Genomic DNA, 22,353 nt, shown 5'->3' with positions numbered 1-22,353 from the left:
AAACAACAGAAAGGGGGAAAGCAGAAGAAGAAAAGGGAGGTGGAGAGACAAAGGGGTAAAAAGGGTAAGGAAAAGAATAAGCAAGGGAGAAAGGACGGGGTGAGAAGTCTCAATGATGGGAAGCAAGATTTAAAGAAACAAAATTCATTTAGAGACAATGGGTAAATCTAATTGAAAAAGGGATTCTGTAAGGTATATAAGATTGTGTTATTATAGGCATTTTTAGAATAAAATGTTTAAGATATAAATGATTATTAATATGTATGATTAAAATGGTATTGACAGGGGTACTAGTTACATTATATATTTATAAATTTGTTCCTTTGTTATTGCTGTTCTTTCTTTCTTTCTTTTTTCTCTTTTTCTCTCTCTATAATATATTGTGTAACTTTAGGATGTGCTAAACAGAATCCCAATACAAGTTATGTGTGATATTAAGTATTATTAGGTTAGGGGAAAGAGTTAAAGGCGTCATACTCCAATCAGTGTACAGGAGAAGTTTTGTTTAAAGAGAAAAGATGAATGGATAGTTGAGAACAGACAAAGAATTATAAGTATTATGACTTGAACTGAGATGAGATAAGTAGAATAAAACCAAGAGAGTTAAAAAAAGGAAGAAGCTATATAGAAAATGGAAAACGGTAATAAGATATGGAATGATATATAAAAGGAACATGATTTTTGAAGTGGTGTCTGTACGATGAGTTTTAACCGGGGATCAAGCAACTTTCAGAAAAGATGTTTTATGTTTTTATGTTTTATGTCTTGTCTGTTTTTGTATTGGAAGAAAATAATGAAATTGTATAAGACAGATGGATATAAAAAATGTATACAATCTAAAGTTAAAGAGATATAACTTGAATAAATAGAAGGAAAGGGAGTAATAAAGAGAAGTTCAGGATAAGATATGAAGATGAACAGATAAGGTAACTATATATACTAAATTGTGTTTGTATGGAAATGTGATAACTTGGAATAATTCTGTCTTTAAATAAGATGTTGTATTGGTTTTTTTAGAAAAAGATTTCTTATGTCATCATATTTTATGTTTTGTTTGTTTGTATATTGTTTTGTAAAATTAATAAAATTTGCTTTAAAAAAAAATATATAGCTTTTCAGTCAGATTCCACATGGTACTTTCCTCTTGAATTACCTTAAATACATTTCTAATTTCAAAAAGAAAGATTAATCTGTTCAATTCATCATAGAAATTGATATTAATTTCATTACACCATTCTTATAGTTCATTTCAACTGTATTCTGTGATTCATTGAGCATAATTAATAAACATATCATCACTTTTCTTTTTTCACCTCATTCCATTTGTCTCTATTTATAGTCCCTTTACAACAATCCTCATAATTCATTTCAATTATATTCCATATGTTAATCAAACGTAGCTAATAAATTTCTCGTGTTTTCTCTTTCTTTCACATTTATTCCATTTATCTCTATATTTAATTTAACAAATAACGAGCATTCCAGTATCAAACAATATCAGTTCCAATCTTCCACTTTAATGATCTATATTTTCCTACTTTCTAAATAGTTTATTATTTCTAACAAATTTATACTACCCCTTATCACCTTGCAGAATCCTCTCTCTTAATTCTTAGTTAACCATTATCTTTGTGTGTTTAAAATAAACAATTTCTTTTCATTTTTGTTCAATTTCCATATTTCTTTACTTCCTGATTCTGTTTCTTATTATTTCTTTTCCCCTTTATTTTTCTGCTCCATTTCTTACTCCAGTTTTTATCCCCCTCCCTCTTTAAAGCTTCCTTTGGTAATTCTCTTTTCTGCTTTTTCCTTGTATTTTGTTTGGTTTTCAAACTATTCCCTTTTTTTATTACCTCCTCAAATCTCCAATTCTTAATTCCCATTCTTTTCCCTTTTCTCTTTAACCCTTGTTGCTCCACTTGTTTGTTAAAGATGGCCTCTTCTTCATTCAGCTCTTCCTCTCCTTCTGGTACTCCTTGTTGTTCTTCATACTCGCTAAATTTCTACAATTTCTAAAAATTGTAGAGCAAAGCCAAGCAATTTCCCTTTCTCTTGCAGCTTTTTCTTCATGTTTCTTAGTTCTATTTTTAATTCCAGAAAAAGTCCAGAAAAAGTTCTGCCATCTTTAAACACTTCTGTCCAGTAATTTAATTCAACCAATGTCTAAAAGTTATTTCCAAAAGTTAATTTTGATTAGTTCATCAAGTAATCTAATATCCAAAATTTTTATATATTCCAAGGTCACCAAAGAGTCCCAGAACAATTTCTTCTTGCTTCTTTCTTTGTTTCAAACTTCAACAATTCACTTTCACTTTCCAGGGGCTCTATTTTATTGTAGTAAGGTTTCACTTACTTTGTATCAGTCCTTTAAGTGAATCAAGTGAAAGAAAAAATAATAATTCACGAGTAATTCCTTTTGCCACTAGATGGCACACTCTGCTATGTCTAAATTTCACACACCCCCTCCCTTTTCTCTTTAATGGCTTTTAAAATTCAAAATTCTTTATTTTTTCCTTTGACGTGTTCAAGTTCAGCTTTAGATTTGCCTATTTAGTGTGAGGATAGTATATCTACCAATTTAAATAAATATCATCTTCAGACGTCTCTTACAAAGTACAAAGTTTCAGCTGTCAAATTTCCCTCTTTTTTTCTTCACTTCTCTGTTGCCACTTTAAATGTCTTTCTTAAAGATCCTTAAGTATTTAATTCCATGGTACCTTTTATTTAGATGTTGCACCTGATTAGCCTGATCATTCAAGCTGTCCTCTTCTTCATCGCTCCTGCACACTCTTATCCCGGTCAGCTCTTCCTCTTCAGGATGGCCATCTTGACCACTGCTACAGCCATCTTTGGAGGGGAGTGTTTGCCAAGCCGAGGAGGGGAGATGCAGCTCCCCTTGACTCAGTTGGCAGTCTCCCCCTTCTTTGCCACCTCTATGGGGTAGCTCTGCCCCCCAAATCAGGATGATTGGGGCCCTCCGACAGCAGAGCACGAACCGAAACCATGGACGATTATGGATTTTGGTCCATCAGTGAGGAAGTCCAACCAGAAGTCCTGAAAACTAGGGAAGATTTATGAATAGTCAAGGGGAAGGGTCCGGGAGAAAGGGAAAAATCAGGATTTATGGAGGAATAGTTAGCTCCAGCTTTGCTTATGCTGTAACCATTTGGCTTTAATAAAAGTATACACTTTGCTACAAATGGAGTAAAGGGTCTTTCTTTCTTAAGCGTCCAAGCTAGGATAAGCCTAACATCTTCATTAAGCAATTTGTAGACCTGATAGCAATTACTCTGTTAAAAAAAATTCTGCATCTAGACTCTACAGAGGTATAGATCTGTAGCAGAGGTGGTATTCAGCAGATTCTGACCAGTTCTGGAGAACCAGTAGCGGAAATTATGAGTAGTTTGGAGAACCGGCAAATAGCACCTCTGACTGGCCCCACCCACATCTATTCTCTGCCTCCCAAGTCCCGGCTGATCAGCTGGGTCTTCTTTTGTTGCCCTGCATAGGAAATGGAGCTGGAAAGAGGTTAGTGGGGTGGGGAGGGAATTAAAAAAAATTTGAATCCCACCACTGACCTGTAGCCTTTGTTCATTCTTTCTTCATTATTTGTGTGAATAATATCACCTTGTTAATACTTCCTGGACTTTCTCTGCAATTGTTTACTAGCTTCCTTTAATACAATAAAGATCTGTAGAAGAGCCATGGTGGTAGAGTGGTTAGAATGTAATACTGCAGGCTGCATCTAGTTGGCTGCCTGCAATTTGGCAGTTTGAATCTCATTAAGCTCAACGTTCTCAGCATTCCATCCTTCTGAGGTTGGTAAAATGAGGAGCCAGATTGTTGGGGGCAATATATTGACTCTGTAAACCTCTTAGAGAGGGCTGTAAAGCTCTGTGAAGCGGTATATAAATCTAAGTGCTATTGCTATAGCTATCTTTGAAACGTTCTTATGCTTAACGGTTTTGGGAATCTGCTTTAATATTAATATTGACTTGTCAGGTAGTTGCTAATCTACATTGAAAATTTTAATTTCCATCTTACTTTCAAGAGAGATTTGCTATGTACTATATATTACTTTGATTATTATTGGCATTGAATAATTTGGACTTTCCAGATTTCCAGGGAAGCAATGGCAAAATCAGCATTCTTCTCTGGACAAGGAGAGAGGGCTTAAGATTGCCCCTAAGCACTCTAGACAGCAGCACCCCATGAGACTATAGGATAAAGGTCTCTGGCAAGCTCCAAGATCTGGGTGCTAAGCAATTGCTACCTTTGTCCAAGGACACAGGGTTCACAAACTCCTTTCTTAATCACTTCTGGAAATTGCTTGTTATCTGCTTTGTATTAGAAACCTTCAGAATAGTAAGTTTCATTATACTAAGTGATTGTTCTTCAATCCTAAGCAAAAGCAATTTTATGTAAATGTAAGCAATAAAAAATTTGTTTTTTATTTTGGAATAAACAGCAAAAAGGTAATGAGAACATTGATTTTGGAAAGTTATATACAAAGTAAGGGTCCAGATGGATCTAAAATAAATGTTTGAAATTAATTATTAAAATGGGAGAGACAGTTCCATTATCAGCAAATAAATATATTCTCAATATTCTCTTCAGTTCCTTCAAGGCTATAGTTTATATTTATTTCCCAAGAAATAATAGTAATTTGGGGGGGGGGGTTTCATATATGCAGGCTTTTCGCAAAACACCTGCTTCAATATGGCAGCACGGATCTTGCAGATGTACTCAGGGAAAACAAGAATTTGAAAACGTTATGGTTGTGGATCCAGATTTTAGAAGTCAAAATCGTGGAGAGGCTGTGTGAGGGGCTTCAACACCCAGACTGTAAAATAGAAAAACTATGGTAAGTGATCATTGTTTCTTTTTTAATTTGATGTTTGTTACTTTCTCTTGACTGTTTCTCTTCTGAAAATATATCCAGGGACAGGCAGTTCAGCTGCCCTATATAACCATAGTCTGTTCAGTTCCTATAATACTTAACACAGTAAGGAAAAAACAATAGAGGAAAAAGAAAAGGGCTTAGAGACAATACCTAGCCACTCTGAAACTTAAACAAGAAAATGAGAAACTCAAATTAAAGGAAAAAGATTGCAACCAAATTGAACATCATATTGAACAATTAACTAACATAAGAATGAACCTTTAAAGGTAGACCGATGGCAACATGTCACTCAGTGAAGGAAACAAATCAAACCTAGTCCAGTCTAGTCCAGCCCCACTGGAACTAAACAATTTCATACTCTCCCCTTGGAAGGACATATGCAGATACCTGGAGAAGGAACATCATCAGGTATAGCAATTGCAGAAAAAAAAGTAGACCAGACTTCCTTAAGAAAAAAAAAAGCTGTATCTTGTCTAACAAGCAACTCACTGCTCAGGGGAACTGAACTAGCACTTTGTACATCAGATTGTCAGCATTCCAAGTAAACCTTCACTACAATTCAGAAGTCTGAGACAAAGTCCATCAAAGTTTATTAGAGAAGTCATATTGGCACATCTGGGGAAAACCCGAATCTGAAATCCCACATTTTCCCCCCATCCAAATTAAAACTCACACACTGCCCTGTCCAGTGACATTCACATCACATGACCCAATCAATCTCCTTGCTCAGCTGTCGCCAAAGTTTGGTCATTCTCCTCCAGGTGCCAGCAGCCCATCCTTGATCTCATGTGAAAGAATGCTGTTGTGACTATACTCCCTTCGCTACACTCCCATTCCCACAGCTCGCTCATCCCCCACTGTCACAATCCCTGTAAAGTCCGTCCTAAAATGGATCCAGGGCTGATAGGCTGCCTCCCCTAAAGTGATGAGAACGTCCTGAAAGGAGACAGGTGACAGGAGGTTAGGGACCAGGGTCTAACCACCTCCTTACCTCTGGAGGCCCCTTTGGCTTATCAGGGAAACTGCTTCAGCAATCTATCTGCTTTCACATTCCAGCTTTTCACCCAGGTGGCTTCAAACAAAGGGTACCCCTTCCAATGGATTAAACATTGTAAATGACTTCTATGAAATCTAGAGTCCAATATTTTTTTCACTTCATAATGGGTTTCCCCTTGTACTACAATTGACCTGGGAGCAGGTTGATCTCTTGGCCTTATCTGTGAGCTAGCAGCTAGTTTCAATAAGCTGTATGGAACACTGGATGCATCTTCCCTAACAAATGCAGAAAGTTTAGCTGTACCATTACTAGGTTTATTACTTTCACTATGGGGAATGGTCCTAGGAATTTCGGACCTAATTTCTTTGTAGGTAATTTTACCCTAAGGTACTTAGTGGTCAGGTAGACCCAGTCTCCCACTTTATTATTTTTTTTAAAAAAAAACAAATTTTATTGATTTTACAATTAAAAAACAAATCGACAACACACACACAGATAGAAGGGCAAAAAAGAAAAGAAAAAGAAAAAAGAATGGAAAAACACTTAAAAACATTCTCATTTTCGACAGTTTATCTTTTCTTTCCTTAGTTTGTGCCATATAGGCATACCTTATCTATATGTATATTTATATTTCACTCGTATGAATTTGTCCTATTCTTTTTTGCGTTATAATATAAAATCTGTCTTTGTTCTAGCCATTTATACCAGCAATTCCAACTGTTATAATATATTGAAGAATCTTTATCTTTTAAGGCTAAAGTAAGCTTGTCCATTTCTGCACAGTTTGAGATTTTTTGGATGATCATCTGTTCTGTAGGTATATGAGGGAGTTTCCAACATTGAGCAAAAGCTAGTCTGGACACTGTTAATATATGTATTGTTATGTGCTTCACTTTTTTTGATAGTTGTTTATCGAAAATCCCTAAGAGAAAGGACTCTGGTTTATACTCACTGTTCTTTTGTTATGTCTTCCAGCCAATTTCTAATTCTTTGCCAGTATTTTTGGGCTTCTTTACAGGACCGCCATATATGAAAAAAGGTTCCTTCTTTTTTTTTACATTTCCAACATTTCGGACTCATATTAGGGCGCATCTTCGCTAATCTCGAGGGAGGAAGGTGCCATCTGTAAAACATTTTATAAGAGTTTTCTTTACATGTTGCCAATTTTGTAATCTTATTATTTCTATTCCAGATCTTTTCCCATTCTATTAAAGTGATACTCTGTCCTACGTTCCTACTCCAGGCTATCATATTCCCTTTAACTGTCTCTTCTTCTAATTCAACTTCTAATAAATAGTTGTAAATTTTAGTTATATTTTTCTTGCCTGATCCTAATAAAATTTTGTCTAATTGCTGGAGTTTATTGTTAATTCCGAATTCTTTCCTATCCTCTTTGTATCTACTATGAATTTGAAGATATACCCACTGATTGGTTTTAAATCCCTGCTCCTACAGCTCTTGTTGCGATTTCAAATTTCCTTGTGTATCCAATAAATCCTTATATTTAATCATTTTAGTAATGTCCAAATTGTTTGGGTGAATCATCGCCTCCATTGTCAGTAACCAAATCGGTACTTTTAAGTAGTGTTTTTTCCGTATTTTTTTCCAATTAGTTAATAATGAATCTCTAATTAAATGTCTGTAGAAATATGTTTGATTAACTTTCCCTACCTCCTATAAACAGGCGTGCCACCCCCTCTGCAAATCGTGGCCTTCTAAAAATAGAGTTCTCTTATTAATTAAGTTCACCCAGTCTTTTAGCCATACTAAGGAAGCAGCCATATAATACAATTCCCAATTTGGAAGTGCCAACCCTCCCCTGCTCTTCATATCCTGCATTGCCTTTAAATTTATTCTAGTTTTTTCCCTTGCCAAATAAATTTAACAGTTATTTTATTAAGTTCTTCAAAAAAAATTCTATGTAGTTTAATTGGAATCGTCTGAAATAAGTATAAAAATTTTGGAAGAATATTCACTTTAATAGAAGCAATCCTGCCCAATAGTGAAAGTTGCAGCCTGGCCCATGATTCTAGGTCTTTCTTTACTTGTTGCAACAGTTTGTCATAATTATTTTCCTTAAGTGTCTTGCAATGTGCTGTCAGCCATATTCCTAAATATTTAACTTTCTTTGTCACCTGTATTCCCATAACTTCTTCTAAATCTTTTTTCTGTTTTTCTGTTAAAGTTTTAGTCATTAATTTTGTTTTCCTCCTATTAATTTTGAGTCCTGCTACTGCTCCAAATTGTTCTAGTTCGTTTATCAATTTTTGTCCTCTTTCTACTGGTTCCTCAATAAAAAAAACACATATCATCGGCAAATGCTTGCAATTTGTATTCTTCTTTTTTAACCTTTAATCCTTTTATCTCTGAGTTCTGTCTAATTCATGTTAATAGTGTTTCTAAAAAGAATATGAAGAGCTGGGGTAAGAGTGGGCAACCTTGTCTGACTCCTTTTTCTATTTTTATTGGGCGAGTATATTCCCCATTTATTATGATATTGGCTTGTTGTGTGTCATAAATAGTTGTTATAATGTTTTCAAATTTAGTGCCTAAATTCATATTATAAATTTTTTGAATTAAAAATTGCCAATTTAAATTATTGAATGCCTTTTCTGCATCTAAAAACGGGGTGGGCTTCATAAAATTCTAAAACATCTACTACTGTCCTTAAATTATTCCTTATCTGTCTAGTCGGGAGAAATCCATTTTGGTCTTCATGTATATACAAATTTAAAATTCGTTTGAATCTGTTAGCTATGATAGAGGTGAATATTTTGTAGTCAGTGTTTAGTAGTGAGATTGGTCTGTAGTTGTTAATATATCTAAGGTCAGATTCCTCCTTTGGGATCAACGAAATCAGTGCTTCCCTCCATGAGTCTGGCATTCTGGCTGCCAATAAGACATCATTAAAAACTTCCATCATAAGGGGTCCAATTTGTTCTGCGGTTGCCTTATATAGCTCTCCCGGAATCCCATCTGGCCCCAGGGCTTTATTGTTTTCCTGATTCTCTATTGCTGATTTCAGTTCGGACCAAGTAATGTCTTTATTTAATAATTCTATCAATTCTTCCCCAATTGCTTTATCTTTCATTTCATCTAAGTAATTTCTTATTCTATCCTCATTAACTTCTTCCTTTTTGTATAACTCTTCAAAGTATTTATGTACGATGTCTTTTTTCTGTTCTATCTCTTGTTGTATGTCGCCCTTCCCATCAATTAATTGGTAGATCAATCTCTTTTCTTTCTTTTTTTTTTAATTTATAAGATAACCATCTTCCTGGCTTATTAGCATGCTCAAAATATGTTTGTTTAGTCATTTTCAAATTTATTATCATTTTCTCTTGTTCAATTAAATTCAATTTATGTTTAGCAGATATTATCTGATTCTGTATTCTTAGATGCTTAGGGGTCTTTTGTAATTGAGTTTCTATTTCCTTAATTTGTTGTTGTAATTTATTTTGCTGGGCATATTTTTCTTTATTCCTCATAGCATTTTAAGAGATTGTTATACCTCTTATTACTGCCTTCAATGTATCCCAAATGTTTGGTTTCGAAGTTACACCATTGTCATTTTCCTTTAAAAAGTAGTTTATTTCGTCCTTAAGTTTGTTAGTATAATCTTTTTCTCTTATTAATTGGGTATTTAATGACCATCTTTTCTTTGGTTTCTTCCTCCCCTTCCAGATTATTTGAATTGGATTATGATCTGCCCATTCATTTGGTAAAATTTCAATTCCTTTTATCTCATTTGCTATTTCCCCATTCATCCATGCCATGTCAATTCTTGTCCATATTTGATACGGGTTAGAGTAAAATGTGAATTGTTTTTCCTCAGGATATAGCCTTCTCCATAGATCCACCAAATTTAACTCCTTCATCATTTCCCTACATGTCTTAGGGAGCTCTCTTTCCCCCTTTTTATTCTTTCCCCCATTGCTATGGTCCTTTTGATAATCAGCAATAGAGTTGAAATCTCCTTAATACAAATATTCCTTTTTTCAAATCCTATTATTTTTTGATGTAAATATTTAAAGAACTCTTTCTGATCTTCATTCGGGGCGTAGATTACTACTAATAGAATTGAAATAGCATTAATCCAGATCTGTAAAACCAAAGTTCTTCCCTCAGGGTCTGACCAAACTAAATCTGCTTTCAGATCTTCTTTAACGTATATTGCAATCCCTTTCTTTTTTCTCGTGTCTGCTGGTGTGGTAAATAGCTTCCCTAGTTTCGGGCAGTCTAGATATCTTTCATCTACTTTCCTTGTGTGAGTTTCCTGTAGGCATATTATGTCGGCATTGTGTTTGATTAATTTAGTTATTATCCTTTTCCTTTTTGTTGTCAAATTTAAGCCATTTATATTAATTGATAGAAGTTTCTTTTCTTCTTCCATTTAATTAAGTCTGTTTCGCTCTTTGTCTCATAATAACTCTGGTCTCTCCTTGTGTTTGCTGGGGACTAGTTTCCTCTCTCTCCTGATATGAATAAACGTTCCCTTGGTTTCTTAAGGATCCTTCTTTTTTATTTCTGTGGTGACTTTGATCTTCCTGTGAATTTATTTCCAATTCCTCCTTACTACTCTGATCTTCCATACCTACTAGTCGTTCATAAAATTCTTGGGCCCTTTCCATAGAATCTATTTTAATTTTCCTTTCTTTCCATGAAACTAACATCCCCTCTGGAATTAACCATTTAAATAGAATTCTTTTCTGATTTAGATAAGCAGCTAGAAATTTATAGTCTCGCCTTATTTATCTTACTTTTCTTGGAATTTGCTTGAGAAACAAAATTTCTTTGCCTTTATACATAATTGTTCCATCTCTAGACATCCTAAATATAATATCCCAGACACTCCTGCTCACAAAGCATATATGGACTTCTCTCGGGCATTTATGGCGTCTCGCATAGTTGGTGCTGACCCTGTAGACTTCATCAAATTCCCTTAGAATATCATCTTTATCCTTTTCCAATAGTCCAGCCAATATTTCTGCCATTAGCTGCTCCAGATCTTCTTCCTTGGATTCCTCAACATTTTGGAATCTCAAGTATGTAGCCACCTTGTCCATCTCTAGATAGACCAACGAGTCTTCCATTTCTTTACTCACATTTTTTTAATTCTTCATCTACCCTTTCTAATTTCCTTTTGGTTCTTTCAGTCGTTGTCTCTACTTCTTTTATTGTTGCTTCATTTTTTTTCCAAGGCCTGTTGTGGTATTCCAATTTTGTCCTCTACTTTAAAAATGTCCGCTTTCATTTCTGCTTTTAATTTCCCCATCTCCTCTTTTAATTCACTAATATCTGCTCTTGTCTCGTTATGATTTTTTATCATTATTTCTTGTAGTTTCATCATCGATTCTTGTAGGGTTAACAAAGTTGATTGAATATTGGCATTCGAGACATTGGCTTGTTTTTCCACTGGTAGCATTTCTTCTATGGTTTTTTGAACCGTGGGCGAAGCTGTTGCCAACGTAGTTGTTAATGTTGGGGTAGCCTTCCTTCCAGTTTTCAAAGCTGTTGTAGTTGTAGAAGTCATTTCTTTTAGTATTTGTTTCTGTTGTTGGATTATATTAGTTATATTATCCCAAATTACCATTCAGTTTTATAACCCCCATATTAGAATTGTCCAGTGTCTAATTGCTTAGTCCACCTATCTACCGGGTAACTGTATTCTGTATTCTTAACTGGTTACAGAAATATATAAATATATGTTATTTTTAATCCTAATTCTAAATTAGGATTAAATTTCATGAAGACTATGTTCAACTTCTATGCAACACTATACAGCACTATATAACATTCCATATAATAAATATATATAATAAATAGTATATCAAATCTAACCAAGATTAGGTTTTATGCCTTTGTCAGTATTGTAAATATATATGTATTCTTATCTAACCTTATCTAACCCTATTTTAAGTATCAGATATTCTAAATATTGTTAGATACCAATATTCTTAAACATAAACAGTAATATTTCCTTCCCCACTAGATTAATTATAATCACACAATAAATTATACTATTAAGATATTGAATATTAAATATTAAGTCTTATACTTATTGGTTAAATAGTTCTTAATGTTTTTACTATTTTCCCTATAGATCTGGTCAAAATATATCTATCCCTGTTATTTGTAGATTAATCAAAACAATTAAATCAGTTATCTAGCAATCTAATATAACAGTCAGTACTCCTTTCCTCAATGGATAAATTTATAGTCGTTATAGAGAGAAAGTAAAAGGAGAGAAATAATTCATCATAACACCAGAAAATCAGTAAATAGAAGAGGAGGAAAAGAATTAAACTAATTTATACAAAAAAAAAGAAAAGAAAAGAAAAGGAGAGCAATAGGAAGACGGGATTTTTAAATCAGTTTTAGTCCACCGTCTTCAAACACACTGGAAGTAGGGAGGTAAAAAGTGCTGAATAATGACTGCAATCAGTCAGTATCTTCCGAAACTTCCAAGTTACTCTTTTTTTTTGTAAGTGTTCCTAAGTTCAATACTTTAATTTCCTTCAGATACGACCACTTCTTCAGTTAGAATAAAATAAAATAGAGTTTCCCTAGGATCTGTTAAGAGGTCTATTAAACAGTTGGTATTCGATATTTTGTTGCAGTAACTTCGGAGTTTCTAAATGTCTCATATAGCGCCACGCTATTTCTTCTACATCAGCCTCGCTCATCTTCTCGTCTTTGTTTTAATAAAGTTTATCCGAGAAAGGCCATCAAAGTAACAGTCAAAAAGAGTGTTCTAAATCTTCCACAGCTTTCAGACTCTTTCCAAGCAGTATTTTCCTGGCTTCGTAGACTTCCCTTTTCATTTGTTATAATCCACACTTTCACTTCGGTCTGCCAGACCTTTTCGCCCATGCTTGTCTAGCCTCCGCTTTTTAGCCGCTTTCCTTTCAAGCTTCCGACAGACACTAGTACGAAAGATTATAACTTGCCATTCTTCCTCTCCACCATTAAACTCCTACTGCCACCCTTTTCTCCACCGATCTCACGAACTGTCACTTACTCACTTTTCACATCGGAGGCAATCCGGACTTCGGAGCCACCATTGATAGGCAGCTGTGTCTTGCTCGTTGGGCTCTGTAGGGCTCCTCTTCACTGCAGGAGGGTTGCCTTCCCCACACTGCAGCCCAAGTTTCCCCCACACTGACACGAATCTCTCCGGGATTTGAGCACCCTTGAGGGATCGCAACAACCGCAAAAAGAGATTAACTGAAACCGCAGACGGGCTTCTGCACCTCTGCTCGTCCTTGCCTTGCCACCGGAAGTCCCAGTCTCCCACTTTAAAGAAAGCTTGATGAGATCGGTGTTTGTTTGCCTGGCATTTATATTTCTCTGTGGCTTCAGTAAGGGCTTGCTTAGCCCCGTTTTAGTGAGTCCATCCACTCGGTTAAGGTCATTGAGGATGGAGGATCTCAGGGTAACTCAGACATGGGCATGAAGTCCATCCACTGGTGATTTGGAAAGGGGTTGATCCTATGCTGCTGTGGACTGCATTGATTCACACTACTTCTGTGAATGGTAGAAAATCTGCCCAATTAAGAAAATAAGAAAATCTGTCTTATTAATAGTCCATGTAGCACCTGAGGTACTGCTCCACCATGGCATTCATTTATTCCATGGCCTCATTCATGCTCAGATGAAAAGCAGAGCTCAGGACTTCCAGTGACGTCGCATTGTGGTGGTGCAGGGGAACTCTGTCCTGCTCTCCCGCATCAGGTTTTTTTGCCTTTGGATAGCCGTTCATGGTGCGGTTGGATCCTGGAGGGATCACCAAAGTGAGGGGAGACTCTTGGAGCCCAATCGGGAGTTGTGATCCCGAGGCAGTGAAGAAGAGATCCCGAAGTCCAAGATGGAAGAAGTCAGCCCAGCACAGGCAGACCCGAAGACGCGATGAACCAGAAAAGAAAGGAAGCAGCAAGGAGATAGCAAGCTGAGATCGGGCAAGCTATCGGTATGAGAAACATCTTTTGAATTATAACTGGAGTATAGTGGGAAGAAGAACTGCTTGTATTACTGAAACCCAGAGTGAAAGAGGTGAAGGTGGAAAGTGGCTGCAGCAATCTAGTTTTCTACCCCCAACGCTGGGAAATAGTGGAAATACAACAAGAAAATCAAGAAGGAGAGATAAGGGGATATTACTGGAAGGAGCCCTCTGTCATCAAGTGCTTGAAGCAAGACTATTGAATCTATTCCGCTTGAGAAAGGGACTTGGGACTTGGACAGAACTTTAAGAAAGCTTTGAGGAGTGACGGTGCAGACTTTGGAGGCAGCCATTGAAAGTAGCAGACCTCGGTAAATTATATCAATGTAACTGGAGTGATTAATAGAACTGAGAACGGAATAAAATCGATACAAAATAAGCTGGATAAATATTTTCTATTTTGCTGTTTCTATTATTGTATTTAAAATTTGAATAGAGTTAACTATTTAGGTATTTAGGTATTCATTATTATTTAATAGTAAGATATTAAGATATTAAGGTGACAGTGAGATATTAAGAGATTTTATCCCCCCCCCCCCCCTTGAAGTATTTATTCCTCCTTTGAATTTACTGGGCTTGGATAGTTTCATTGTATATATATCTGTTTAGTATATTTAATATATCTATATCTATCTATCTACTTAAATAATAATAAGAGACTAATACTGATTGGTTATTCTATATATAATTTGGCCTGGAAAGTGATATTTATTAACCTTATAATTTAATTTCTTTGTAATTTCTCTGTTTTAGATATTCCCGCCTCTTCCCTTTCCCTTTATATATAGCTGATTTATTGTAATGAATTTAGTACATTGATTATTACAATGACAACATAAACAATTGCTCTTTCTTTCTTTCTCTTTCTTTTCCCCCTCTCTTGGTTGGATATTGTGGTCTATTAAGAGTTAAGAAATGTTAATTTAAATTTTGAATTTTATACTTTATTTAGAAAAGCAATAAACAAAATATTATAGCAAATTTAAATATTTATATCGGGTTATAACACTGTCGGATATTTATTCAGTTGATTAATGAGACTAATCACTGGACTATCTGAGATCTGACATTAGAATACAGTTATTAAGATTTATTAAGTCCTTAATTTATTCTTGAGAAGTTAGTTTAAGAACGATTGATAAGGCTTTGAACATTTGAGTACATAGTTGATTAATTGGCAATAAGCTTTAAAACAAACAGGGACTGGAAATTAACTTAACCATTCAACAATAAGAATTTCAGATTTATTAATAAGGGAAATCAAAAGCATAAAATATTGATAAAGTTGATGGTAGTTGGTAACACAATCTGGGATAATATAACTAGAATAGTGGATGAACGGTATAGAATTATTAAAGGTATGACGAGAAGTACCACCACCATCACAAAGACTGGGAGAAAATCTGTACCATTAGTAGCATTACCTAGCCCTACACCAGCAACACAACGAACGATTGAAGGGATATTGGCCCCAGAGAAATCAAATACCTCAACTGGCACTCAATCAGTTCAAGCTACCCTGCTGGCAATTCAAGGAATGATGTTGGCATTCCAGGAGTCGATATCAAAAAATCACACTGAAAGTAGGGCTGATAGAGAAACAATGAAAACAGAATTGAAAAATGAAATAGGGGAAATTGAAATTGAAATCAGGAACTTGGATGTGACAATAGGCCAGATCCAGGAATCCATCAAGATAAATGAAGAAAAGATTAGAATAATTGAAGAACAAGCCAACCAAACGGAGAAGAAACTAGAACAAAAAATCAGATCAAAATATAGATTAAAAAAGTATAGATCAAAAAATCACAGACCAGAACAAAGAGATGGAAGAGACCACCTTAAGATGGACAGAGCCTCCTATTACCTCAGATTTCAGAATGTGGAGGAAGATAGAGAGGAAAACCTAGCATTGACAATGGCCGAAATACTAGCGGAACACTTACAAAGAGATAAAAATGAGATAGTAAACAATTGGATGACATGTATAGAGTTCACACAAGTTACGTGAAACACAGACTCCCCTGGGAAGTTCATATTAGGTTTGCTAGGAGGCGAGTTATGGATATAATCTACAGGATCTCAAGAGAAGAAACAATAAAATATAAAGGTAGAGAAGTAATTGTGCTGAAGCAGGTGCCAAGAAGGAAAGATTACCGATTCCTCACTAATTATCTTAATAAAAGAGCATTTCCTTTAGATGGATCACTCCAGAGGGTATCTTGGCAACATGGAAGGGGAAGAGAGTAAAAATAGACAGTTTAACAAAGGTACAAGACTTCTTCGAACAAATAGGTGAAATAGAAGAGGAACTGAGTAGTAGAGATGAGCCTGAGACTTCAAGCCAAGAAGAATCACAATCTAAAGCTAGAGGGAGGGAGAGAGAGAAAGAGAAGGAAAGAAGAGAAGAAATAGCCATTCAAGAAGAGACAGGAGTGAGAACTAGGAGTCAAACAATGGCTAAAACTAACGAGGGATAAAAGTTAGAGGTTAAACAGACAGAGGAATGAAACTAATATTGATGAACATTAATGGATTAAATGACCTACCTAAGAGGAAGAGAATATTTTTCAAATCAGAGAAGCAGAGAGCCGATATAATATGCCTCCAAGAGGTTCGTATAAAAAAACAGGATCAGAGCTATCTACAAAATAAAAGATTGGGGGAAATGTACACAACATAACAGAGGAAAAAAAAGAGGAGTGGTACTGTATATTAAAGAGGAAATAACCTCAAATTAATTTATAATGATACAATGGGGAGGATATTAATGGTAGAGGTGGTCCTACAAAATAAAAATATGCTGTTAGTGGGGATATATGCCCCTAATAAAAATCAGAATGAATTTTATAAAACTTTATATGAGAAATTGATAGAAATTGGCAAGCCAAGAATTTGTATTTTTGGAGACTACAACGCAATCGCAAATAACAATCAAGATTATGCATGTGAACAAAAGCATAAAAAACCTGGCATATATAGCCCAAAAGTTTTTTTGAGATGGCTCAAGAACTAGAATTAGTGGGTGCTTGGAGGAAGCTAAACCCAGGAGTGACTCAGTTCACTTTCTACTCCAGTCCGCATAAATCATGGCCTAGATTGGATATGGCATGGGTAAACAGTGACTTATTTAAGGAGATCCAGGAAATAAAGATTTTAACTAACACCTGGGCAGACCACAACCCGCTGCAGATAGATTGGAAGGTCTAAATCCATAAGAAAAGTAGATGGGCACTTAATTCACAACTATTGAAAGAAAAAAGTTACACCCAAAAAATTAAGGAGGAATTAATTGGGTTTTTTTGAATTGAATAAAAAACAGGATACCTCATTGCAGAATCTTTGGGACACAACAAAGGCGTATTTAAGGGGAATATCTATAGCATATATAGTAAATAGAAATAAAAAAAGATGGGAAAAACAAAATACCCTAATAAACAAAATAGAAGATTTGGAGAACAGACAAATGGAAACTCCGGGAGATGAGCAAATTAGAAATGAGCTGGTGCTAGCAAAGCATGAAATGAATATTTTAGACCAGGAGAAATTAATTAAGAAGCTACAATATACAAAACAGAATTATTTTGAACATGCAAATAAACCTGATAGATGGCTAGCATATAAATTAAAAAAAGAAAATCAAAAAAGAACAATATACCAATTAGTGAACAAAAATGGAGTAATAGAGACTGATCTGGAAAAAAAGAAGGTAACTGTAAGAGAGTATTTTGAGAATTTATATAAACAAGATAAAGTAGATTTAAACAAAATAGAAGAATATTTGAAAGAAGGAGCTATACATCCACTATCAGAGGATAAAAAGGGGTTACTTAATAAAGAAATAACTTTGAATGAACTAAAAGAGGTGATCAAAAAACAAAAGAACAATAAAGCCCCAGATGATTTTCCAAGTGAGTTATATAAAGAGATAGGAGTGGTATTAGAGAATGTGTTGTTAGATATCTGCAATGAGGTTATTACTGGAAGCTAAAATTCCAGAATCATGGAAGGAAGTGTATATAACACTAATCCCCAAAGTGCAATGCCAATCAAATAAAGTACTATAAACCAATATCTCTTCTAAACTCAGGCTATAAAATTTTCAATACTACAATGGCAGAAAAACTAAAGAAACTGCTCAATGACAAAATTAACCCTGACCAAAATGGATTACTTCCCATGAGACAGATTAGGTATAATATGAGAACGATAATAGATATATTAGAATTTTATGAACTGGACACAGGAAATCAAGTGGCCCTTGTCTTCCTGGATGCACAAAAGGCCCTTGATAACCTCAACTGGGAGTTTATGAAACACCAGCTTAACCTGATGAAATTTGGTGGTAATTTTGCAAATATGCTAAATTCAATTTTTGCCACACAAAAGGCAACCAAACGAACCAAAGAAGCTACCAAACTATTTGAGCTAAAGAAGGGTGTCAGACAGGGATGCCCGTTGTCACCTCTGCTCTTCATAACAATCCTAGAAACATTATTGGACAGAACAAGATTGAACAAAGAAATTAAGGGAACAAAAATTAAAAGTCAAGAGTACAAATTACAAGCATTTGTGGATGACATGGTATTTGTCATAGAAGAACTAATAGACTCAGGACCAGTATTATTAAATGAAATAGACAAATTTGGAAAATTGGCAGGATTAAAAATTAATAGGGAAAAGACCAAATTGTTAGTTAAAAACCTAACAAACAGTAAGCAAAAAGAACTAGAGGAAACGATGGGATTACAAATCCTGAATAAGATTAAATATCTAGGCATTGGGCTAAGACCTAGAACATTATCCCTGAGGGAGGACAATTATACCAAATTATTACAACAAATTGGAAAGGATTTGGAAAAGTGGAATAAAATGCAAATTTCACTATTAGGTAGAATAGCAATGATTAAGATGAATGTCCTACCCAAAATCTTGTATTTATTTCAAACAATTCTGGTACTATTGGAGTTTTTTTTTTTAAAGAAGTAGACAAAATCATTATGAAATTCATTTGGGCAGGAAAAAAAATGAGAATAAAAAAAATCTATTTACAAGACAATAAAAGCAGAGGTGGCCTTGGTCTCCCTGCCTGGGAGACCTACTACGAAGCGACCACACTAGTGTGGATAAAACTGGATTAAATTGGAAAACAAAAGAATTTTAATACTGAGGGCCATGATTTGCAAATAGGATGGCACGCATTTTTGTGGAACCCAAATAACAGTCATTCACATTTCTCCAGACACACTTTACGTAAATCCTTGATTAAAATCTGGATAGATATTAGAAGAAACCATTATACTAAAATCCTGAGGTGGCTTTCAACAATGGAGGTGATGTTCCATCCTAACACGATGGACATTAGCAAAAAGCTTAAATACCACCAAATATTAGATAATGAGGGATCACTTAAATTGATTCAGGCACTAAAAACCCAAGGAATAATTATTGACAACTGGTCCTAATTTCAAATGAAAATGAGACATATTAGGGATGCAAAAGAACACGGATTTGAAACAAAAGATACTCAAGTAGATAAAATACTCCTGGACCCGGAAAAAAATATGATATCCAAATTGTATAATTTTTTACTAGAGTATGAATTAGCTGAGGAAATTGTGAAAGGACCAATGTTAGCTTGGGCAAAAAACTTCGGTTATAATATAGGTTTGGATGATTGGGAGGAAATTTGGCAAAAAAAATCTTACATTTACAAAATCAATACCATATCAGGAAAATTTATATAAAATGATATATAGATGGCATCTGGCACCTTCTAGATTAGCTAAAATATATCCAACAGCAAATCCAAGCTATTGAAAATGCAAGGAGAAACTTGGTACCTATTTCCATCTTTGGTGGACATGCCCTGAGATTAAAAAATATTGGACAAGGATAAGAATATGGATAGAAGAAATTATTGAATGCGGAATGGAGTGGAAACCAGAACTGTTCCTCCTGGGAATGATTAAAGGGGAATACCCTCCCAAAATAAGATATCTGATCATCCACTTATTAACAGCGGCACAGATTTCTTTAGCGCAATATTGGAAAAGGCCCGATGTACCACCGATACATATTATTATTCAAAAAAGCTACGAATGCGCCGAAATGGAGAGGCTCATGCTTAAATTAAATGGGAAGGAAGAGTCAGAGTATTATATGATTTGGGATAATTGGTACATCTGGGTAGAGTGCAAGAAAAAAGGTATACAGGATAAATGAACCCAGGACACATACTACAGTTGTATACATTGAATGTATAATAATAACGTTTTCAAGCTTCTTGTCTATTATATAAATATTATACAGTTATAATCCAATAGTAATAGCAGAATAATATATTATTAATTAATTAATTAATTAATAGGTAATTGATAAGGGATAAGGAATACTTGCCAATGATTACTTACTACTGTTTACTATGAGCTATCAATCGTAATATCAAATGTAATAGAAAGAAATATGTTTATTGTTCTATTTATATTCTTTTTATTTTTACATATTTGCATGTTTGTTTATGTTTTAATCTTTTGTAAATAAAGTCTATTTTAAAACTTAAAAAAGAAAGAAAGAAAGAAAAAAAGAAAAGCAGAGCTCAGTCCTTGAAAGGATCCAATGGATCATAGAAACTTCCTTCTGAACTTTGCTGTAAATTGGACTCCCCTGTCAGAAATGACCTGGCGAGGCACTCCATGCAATCTATAGATTTGCTGGATGAACATTCTCACCAGTTTCTTAGCTGTGGGTAATCTGGAGCTAGCGGCGAAATGAGCTTGCTTAGAGAATAGATCTATCACTATCCAAATGACTGTGCTTTTCCCACTCTCGGGAAGTTCAACTATGAAATCCATGACCACTCCTCCCATGGTTGGCTGAGGTCAGCTACTTGCAGGTGGTTTTCCTGGTCTAGTTTTCATGGCTCCACAAGTGGAACAGCTTTTTTCATAGTCCTCCACATCTGCTTTCATTCTTGGCCACCAAAATTGCCTCCTTGCTAAGCAAAGGGTTTTCAAAAATCCAAAGTGACCAGCCAACTGGGAGTCGTGACTATGCTGTAATACTTGTAGCTTTAGGATGGCTGGGACATACAGTTTCAATCCCTTCCATGCTAATCCATCCCACAAGGTTAGACTGCCTTGGTTGTCCTTAAGCCATTGGTCAGTGGGGAGTGTAGATTTAGGTGCAGTAGTCATGAGGTCTCCTTTTGAGTCGTCTCGACTCCAGGCTTGGTTTCTGGTAGTAATTTGAGCTGCTGGCTGCAAAGGAGGTATGACTGCATATACTATTTTCTCCTGTCAGCTGTTGAATTGGGGTTTTCTTGATAAAGCATCAGCTAGTTTGTTCTTTTCTCCTGGGATGTGCTTCAGCTCAAAGTTGAACCACTTAAGGTATTGCATCAAGCAGACCTGTTTAGGGGATAACTTCCTATGTGTCTTTAGCATCTCTAGATTCTTGTGGTTGGTCCAGACTTCAAAGGGCACACTGCTTCCCTCTAAGAAGTGTCTCCCAGAGAGGAGAGCCCATCTGACAGCATAGGCTTCCTTCTCCCATATTGCGCATTGTCGCTTAGTGTTGGTGAGTTTTTTGGATATGTAGGCGCAGGGTTGCAGTGGGCCCAGAGGATTTTCCTGTAGGAGCATTGTGGTGACTGTGACATCGCTAGCATCAGCCTGCACTACAAATGGTTGCTCAGGGTAAGGGTGTCATAGGATTGGGTCCTTGGAAAATAGTCCCTTTAATTTTTCAAAAGCCCTTGGACAATCACGGGTCCATTTTAAAGGTTGGTTGGGCCTGGATTTTGGGCCAGTTCCTTTCATCTTTAATAGCCCCATAAGCAGTAGAGCTATCTCAGCGAATGCAGCAATGAACTGCTGGTAAAAGTTTGCAAAGCCCAGGAATCTTTGAAATTGCTTATATGGGTACAAGGGAATTGCCAATCCAGTACTGCCTTAACTTTTCCTGAGTCCATTTCAACCCCCTCGTTTGACACTTAGTAGCCCAGGTAGTCTAGGGAGGTCTTGTGGAACTCACATTTTTTTGACATCTTAGCACAGAACTTAGCATCTAGAAATTTTTTCAACACTTGTTGTACTAGTTTGACGTGTTCCTCCATCATCTCACTAAAGATGAGAATACCAAATAAACTAAGATTCCTTTGTATAGGTGCTCATGCAGCACCTCATTAATGAGTAGCATGAACACTACAGGGCTTCTCTGTAGCCCAAACGGCATGACTTTAAACTGGAAGCTGCTTAGTGGGCAATTTAATACTGTTTTCCACTTGTCACTCTCTTTGATCCACATGTGGTAGTAGGCTTCTCGGAGATCTAGCTTTGTAAACACCTTTCCCCTTGCTAAATGGTTGCGCATGTCCTTCATTGGGGGGGGCAGGGGTAGGTGTTTTCCACACATGGAGCATTTATTCTGTGAAAATCAATGCAAAACCTCACC

At 35.6% G+C, this 22,353-nt stretch overlaps 1 protein-coding gene across 2 annotated transcripts in view; it reads left to right on the top strand.

Moving 5' to 3' along the window:
• LOC113440341 (NACHT, LRR and PYD domains-containing protein 3) overlaps positions 1-22,353 on the top strand; it is a 111,180-nt gene that overhangs the window by 46,215 nt on the left and 42,612 nt on the right. For both annotated transcript variants that reach the window (XM_087919413.1, XM_087919409.1), the window contains one exon: positions 4,694-4,864. In XM_087919413.1, coding sequence (XP_087775539.1) covers positions 4,694-4,864 — 171 coding nt within the window. The remainder of the gene's footprint in view (positions 1-4,693; positions 4,865-22,353) is intronic.

Source organism: Pseudonaja textilis, chromosome 1, assembly GCF_049901715.1.
Source record: "Pseudonaja textilis isolate UNSWEBS1 chromosome 1, rPseTex1.2, whole genome shotgun sequence".
Lineage (NCBI taxonomy): Eukaryota > Metazoa > Chordata > Lepidosauria > Squamata > Elapidae > Pseudonaja > Pseudonaja textilis.
The sequence above is the reverse complement of the archived record's forward strand: the minus strand, read 5'-3'. Positions and strand labels throughout refer to the sequence as shown.